At 41.6% G+C, this 7,293-nt stretch overlaps 1 protein-coding gene across 1 annotated transcript in view; it reads right to left on the reverse strand.

Moving 5' to 3' along the window:
• Window positions 1-7,293, reverse strand: part of LOC106528908 (consortin) — a gene marked incomplete at its 5' end in the record, with an annotated part of 33,819 nt that overhangs the window by 17,779 nt on the left and 8,747 nt on the right. The window contains 3 exon segments of the mRNA XM_014024192.1: window positions 1,736-1,847; window positions 1,951-2,037; window positions 6,452-6,482. Coding sequence (XP_013879646.1) covers window positions 1,736-1,847; window positions 1,951-2,037; window positions 6,452-6,482 — 230 coding nt within the window.

The raw sequence follows: 7,293 nt of genomic DNA on the forward strand, positions 1-7,293 counted from the left end.
CTGCAGTGATGAGGATAATGAGTGACATGCAGATGGCATCTTAAAGTGTAACTTACCCCAAAATCAACTTTTTTTTTAGCAAATAAACTGTCTAAATTGTGCCTTAAGGGTAATACCTTGTCTAAAATAGTTTAAATCTTCAATATTTGGTCAAAAAACGTCTTGGTGCTGCCCTCTATGGGTTTAACTGTGACTGTTATATTTGAAGTACTGTATGACATTGCTGGTACCGTGTGACGTGTCACAGTACTGTGCTCAGTATAAAAGCCTCTCTGTAGAGACACGCCCTGCAGAGATGCAGGAGTTAGCCATAGCATTGTTGACCGTAGCTGTGGTAGAAGCTACCTTCTCCTCACCCACAGAGAAAACATGGAGTCTATCAGTCATAAAACAAACTGAATTATCTTAAACATCCTCTTTATGCTTCAAGATTTTGTTTAAACAAAATACAAGATTACTTTATCACATAGTTTAGATCGGGCCAAAATACATAAACACCCTCGCGCACACAGTCCCCACGATATCGGTAAAACATGTCCACACACACACATGGCTCCACAGCTATTATTATTATTAATATTAGTGGTAGTAGTAGTAGTAGTAGTAGTAGTAGTACTGCCACAGCTTAATGTGTTCAGGAAAGACTAAAAGGTGTAGAGTTGAAGCTCAGCAGCTTCCTCCGCAGTAGGTCCTGTAACTACAGGTAAACGAGAACAAGTGTCTCGCTGCGGAGGGGTTTTTCACATCAGGACGTCCAGACACCTCTGCTGCTGGGGTGGGTTGATGCTTCTGTCCGGGAACATCCACAGGTAGTCTCCCCTCAAAGACAAAAATGCTGAGGTCTTTATAAACTTAGGAACATGTTAAAGCTGTGAGGATTRAATTAAAACGGGAACACATCAAACAGTATTTAAAATATATCCAGTTGGTTTCGGATCACCGTAGCGTTTTTTTTTATTCCTGATCTTAACTCTACGTGAAGCACCCACCTTTGATTTGTTTAAAATATATTTGACTGCAAAGAGAAGTTAATTCAGTTTGTTTTATGATGCCTCGCGCTGCAGGTGAACCGGCAGCGGAGGGGTTTTTCACATCAGGATGTCCGGACTCCTCTGCTGCTGGGGTGGGTTGACGCTTCTGTCCGGGGTGGTGTGGTATGTCGGAGGGAGTGCAGTTGGCTGTGGGGTCCGGAATGATCCGGGGGACAGAACACTTGTCAGGCCCAGACTGAGCTCTATTGTGAATTTTAATAGAAACAGGGAACCAACCAGAAATGAGAAGATATCCTTTCTGTTCTGTTTTGGACCAAAGTCATATTTTAAGTTTGTTTATTTATTTTTTTGTTTTTTTTCCTTTTGCCTGAACTTTACATTATTACATGTTGTATCAGCTAAATGTGAGTTTGCATGTATATCATGAAACTTTACTTTTTACAAAGTCATTTATTTAGAACATTCAGAAATGTTTTCATGAATGTTAGCTTGTCAAAGTAAGCTAAATCTAGCTGTCACATTGTCTCGTCTTAAAAAAAACCTTCTCCCCCCCCTCCCCCCCACTTTGTAGGCGTTTTTCAAATTTGCGTTGGGGGCGGAGTTATCCTTTCACATGGGGGTTAAGTTACACTTTAAGAATGTCCCTGAGAAGTTTCAGATTGTGCATTCTGCACACGAGCAGCAGCAGGAAAAGTTTGCCATCTGAGATCAGGTAAATAAAAGACAAAATGTTGCAGTTTTACCTGTGATGTGTTCTGCAGATGTGGCTCAGAATCTCAAGGTGTTTCTGACTGATTCCATCCGTCTCAGCAGGAAAACAGCTCTCAYTGTCCTTTTTCTCTCCTAAATGGCTCTCTGGAGGCACAGACACGCATATTTATGTCACTTTGGCCCACAATTAGACTGCACTGAAGTTTTTATTTAAGGCTAAACTTTAAGAAGTGGATGCATGCAGTACCCCAGTTTTCCTCCAGGGCAGTGAGATTGGAGAGCAGACGTTCATGGTAGAGCTTCTCCAACTGCAAGAACTGAATGGCCCACTGGTCTGAAAGCACCACCAGTTAAAGGAATAATACGCACAGCTACACATGCAATGGTATTCACAAAAGGTTTGAGTTGAGCATTCACAAATAGAAGAAAAAATGTAATAAAAGATTAGAAAGGGGTCCTTAAGAATTTTCAGGACATAAATACTTGTACTTGAATATAAAGTATATAGTGGACATACACTCACCGGCCACTTTATTAGGTACACCACGCTAGTAACGGTTTTGTGGTCATAAAGGGATGGACATGGTCAGCAACAATACTCAGGTAGGCTGTGGCGTTGCAACGATGCTCAATTGGTACCAAGGGGCCCAAAGAGTGYCAAGAAAAGATTCSCCACACCATGACACCACCACCACCAGCCTGAACCGTTGATACAAGGCAGGATAGATCCATGCTTTCATGTTGTTGACGCCAAATTCTGACCCTACCATCCGAATGTCGCAGCAGAAATCGAGACTCATCAGACCAGGCAACGTTTTTCCAATCTTCTCTTGTCCAATTTCGATGAGCTTGTGCAAATTGTAGCCTCAGTTTCCTGTTCTTAGCTGAAAGGAGTGGCACCCGGTGTGGTCTTCTGCTGCTGAAGCCCATCTGCCTCAAAGTTCGACGTACTGTGCGTTCAGAGATGCTCTTCTGCCTACCTTGGTTGTAACGGGTGGTTATTTGAGTCACTGTTGCCTTTCTTTCAGCTCGAACCAGTCTGCCCATTCTCCTCTGACCTCTGGCATCAACAAGGCATTTCTGCCCACAGGACTGCCACTCACTGGATGTTTTTTCTTTTTCGGACCATTCTCTGTAAACCCTAGAGATGGTTGTGYGTGAAAATCCCAGTAGATCAGCAGTTTCTGAAATACTCAGACCAGCCCTTCTGGCACCAACAACCATGCCACGTTCAAAGGCACTCAAATCACCTTTCTTCCCCATACTGATGCTCGGTTTGAACTGCAGGAGATTGTCTTGACCATGTCTACATGCCTAAATGCACTGAGTTGCCGCCATGTGATTGGCTGATTAGAAATTAAGTGTTAACGAGCAGTTGGACAGGTGTACCTAATAAAGTGGCCGGTGAGTGTATGTTTTACATCCTTCTTTCTCATATTTAAATCATTTAGTTGGGGTCTATATAAAGGGGAACAGAAATGTTTTGGCCTGAATTTCTCCTTATTTTAACTTTACCACCCCTTCCTTCAACGCTTTTCTGATATGTGTCTCAAAGCAGCTCAGTTTCTTTAAATTCAAATGAGACGCTTCACACCCTGCCCCCCTCCAGCTCACAAACTAAATGGACTGTACTGTCCTGTACTTGTATCAGATTTGTAGCCAAACGGCAGATATCTGAGTGGAGATTCCAGCAGGAAGAAACCTGTGCTCTGATGTGTACAGCAGCGGGTGGAGTTCCCCAAGAACTCTGTGTTGTGTCTCTCAGCYATAAAAGCTGTGTGTAAAAGAAAACATCTTGCAACAACTTGATCAGGAGTCAACTGTTCAGCTTCACTGGAGTATGATGGGCCCTTTAGTGACATCTTGTCTTTGCAAATTTTACTTCTCAGATAAAAGTCTGGTACAGTTTTCAACAAGAAAACATTTTTCCACAACGGCCTGTGTGTCTATGAACTGTTTGCATCATTTTGAGGTACTCCTTTAGTCAATCTTTCCCCAACAGAACATGTAGGATCACCTGAACTGTCAGCTCTGACTCAGTGCCAGTCCTCTGGATCTTGAAGTTTAGCTTCAACAGCTGTGGCCCAACTTCCAGCAGGAGAGAAAACACTGACTGTATAACTATAACTGTCTGTTTTGCTCTGAATCTTTACATGTTTTCAGGTCTGAGAAGAACCAACTCTACTGACATGAAACCAGCAGAGCACTGTACTGAGAACTTCATGAATCACTTGATATTTCATTCAATAATTAAAAATTTAGGCAAATATTTGTCAATCTAAGTTGTGATTAAGTTGAAGTTTTATTTATTTTTTTCACCTTTATTAAACCAGGCAAATCCCATTAAAATCACAAATCTCTTCTGCAAGGGAGACCTGGGCCTGAAGGCAACCATTATACATGWTTTTGGTCTGTGGGGGAAACCAGAGTATGCAGAGAAAACCCACACAAGCACAAGGAAACATGCAAACTCGGCACAGGAAGACCTCAGTTCTGAACTGGGGGTCAAACCCAGGATCTTCTTGCTGCGCAGCACCAGTGATAACCACAGAGCCGTCATGCTGCCAAAAAAGTTTAAATAAGATTGTCAAAATACAACAAAAAAATTGTCTTTTAAATGGAATAAAAAATAGACCATAGCCAGTTTCACAACTGTCTGTTGAGCAGGGCAGCTACAACAGCGCTGAACTTGAAGGAATAAAGCTGGATGAAGTCAGATATCTTTTCTGTCCTTTCTTCACTCTTTATTTTCCAGAATGGCATAACTGAACATCTTACATTGGCTACGTCCAAATTCAGGGGTTGCATCCTCTGAAGGCAGAATTTGTCACTGCGCCGCACCGAAGGCTGTCCAAATTTGAAGACTCCTCCTCCTCCTCCTCCGCCCACAAATGTGTCCTCCTTTTTCCCTGATTTGGGGTACGGGTCTGATGGATCCTTCTTAGCCCACCCTATCCCATTATGCCTCGCAGACCAACCAGATATTTGTTTCTGCTAGTAATTGTGGACAAAAGAGAAAGGAATACAGTTTTAAATAAAAATCTGGACATATAAAAATGAGATGTTTGAAGTGGTTAATGCTTTTGTCATTTGTATAGACGTGTTTTTAATATTATTCTTGAAAGAAATCAAACGAGCTGGTATAGCCAAGTAAACATGCACCTACGGCAGGTTTCATAGTTCTTTAAATATTGCCTTTAAGCTAATATATTGAGATTTTGCTATTTTTGATCTATTTTTGCTTTTATTTAGCATTGTCATGGTTGCTAGCTGACAGCACATATGCCGTGGTAAGTGCAGGGGTAAAGGCAGGGTCCTTCAAAGGACCGAGCCACTGAATTTGGACACAGCCAAACGGACTTACTCACTCTGTCACTCTTATTCTCAACACTGAATGGGTGGCGCAGCACCCTTATAAATAATGGCCACACAAAACTAATTACTGCACTTCTAATCACAACATTAAATGCAGTCAACAAGTTCACAACTTGAGTTCAAACAAATCAAACCTCTCAACGCGGTCCATAAAAGGTAAGAAAATCAACCTTTTTTGCATGAAGAATTTTAAAAAATGCTACAAAAAATGCTGAAAACATTTTACTTCAAATCTAAGCAGTACTATCAAAAGCACCATAACCTGCACTGACAAACAGATGTGGCGTTGAACAGATGCTTTTCTTTCTGGTTCTTTCAAAGTTCTGGTTAAAACATTATGCTGCTTGTGTAAGATGTTGGTGACGTTCTGTATAATAAATTAAATATGTACCTCACTTCTCAGGYTCCTTCTCAAATTTCTGCATTGAAATTTGCTGCTTGATGTGTTTTTTTTTATTTATTTATTTTTTCCTTCCATTGATCATTTCTCCCTTTGCATTAGGAATTATCTGGTTCTTTTCCTCCTCTTAACACATAAACACACAATCCTTTTGAAGAAAAACAGACTACCAGCTGTTGCCAGAGAAACAGCACAAACAGCCCCAGAGGAACTACAATGGCAGGCCCTTCGAGCTTTAGGCCAGAGTACAGGAAAACACCCAAAGTCTGTGGAGGAAATGAGCTAATAATAATAATATAGAGAAGAATGAATCAGTAATAGRCAGCATGGCGGCATGGTTTGAGCTGTTGCCTCACAGTGAACAGGTTGCAGGTCCGCCTCCTAAAGGTTAGGAGGATGTGGTTTACACGATCTTCCTGGACATGTGTGGGTTTTATCTCAGTACTCTATTTCCCACTCACAGACCAAAATCATGCATGTGTGTGAAGAGAGTGTGTCTGTCTAAATGTGACTATGTGTCCCTGTGGTGGACTTGTGCAAAGTGTCCCCCACCTCCCACACAGTGACTGGGGATGGACACCAGCTACCTGATGAGACCCAGAAATGARAGTGGGTAAAGAAAATGAATGGATACAGTCAGTCGTTTGTCCTTTGCTTGCTGAATACTTTTGTAACTTTCTGGTTCAACCTAACTCTTCAAACCATCAGAACGGACTCTGCCAGCATGAAAACAACAACCATGATTAAATCCTCAAATCTGCTCTGCTCTGTGACCCAGTACAGACAGTAAATCCCTCTTTGGCCAAATGAAATACAAACATTTAATTCCACAGAGTTTATATCACATTCCTACTTTTTATTTCCACACGCTGCCAGTTTGACTCAGTTATACTTCAGCTGGGGAAACAATTGACTGCAACACATCAATGCATTAAACCAAAATGATGATTTCCCAGAGCAACTGAAAGGATACAGTCCTCCTTTAGAGAGTAGGCCTCTGCAATCTGAAATAATAAATAAATAAATAAATACATTTTCAAACAAGAGCTACAGTATCTAAATAGTACACTGACAAAAAATATGTGTTGGGCAGCCTTTTATACATGAAACAATATGTTTAAGTTTATGGACGCCTTTCTTGATACTCAAGGCAGAGTGGCTAAATGCCTTGCTCCCCATGGTAACAAGACAGGCAGGTGGCCAGTTAGATGGTTAGAGTGAGAGGATAGGTTGTGGATGGGTGTACAAATGTGAAGAAGATCAGAGAGATATGGAGGAGCTTTGAAGGTAAGGAAGATTCTTTTATAATTAATGTGATGTATGATGAGAAACCAATGCGTGAGAATCTGTATTTTGTGTTCTGACGTCATGCCTGCATCTTGGGTCCARTCTTGCTGCCAACGTATCAATGAACTAACCAACATAGGACCCAGCAGGCACCAGCTTTTTGGAGGATGTTACCGCCAAAGAGGGGGACCTTGTCCCCAAGAGGACCAGCGCCTTCATTGAGTGAGTCATATATGTACAGCAAATCTCCTGTTTTGACTAAAAATGTGATCACTTTAAAGGAACAATAAAACACTTTCCTATGCCCCATTTGGCAACCTTGCCTGATACATTATTGCAGTGACTCCATGTAAATGGGTGATTTTTTTTGTGTATTCACCCCAGTAAACATTAGCATTTTCAGAGATCGGTCTCGTGTAAACAGGGCCTTACTGTCTGTTTGCTGTGGGTCGCAGTTGACTTTCCTTCTCTCTCTCTCTCTCTCTCTCTCTCTCTCTCTCTCTCTCTCTCTCTCTCTCTCTCTCTCTC

This window comes from Austrofundulus limnaeus, unplaced genomic scaffold, assembly GCF_001266775.1.
Source record: "Austrofundulus limnaeus strain Quisiro unplaced genomic scaffold, Austrofundulus_limnaeus-1.0 Scaffold412, whole genome shotgun sequence".
In the NCBI taxonomy this organism is placed as follows: Eukaryota; Metazoa; Chordata; class Actinopteri; order Cyprinodontiformes; family Rivulidae; genus Austrofundulus; species Austrofundulus limnaeus.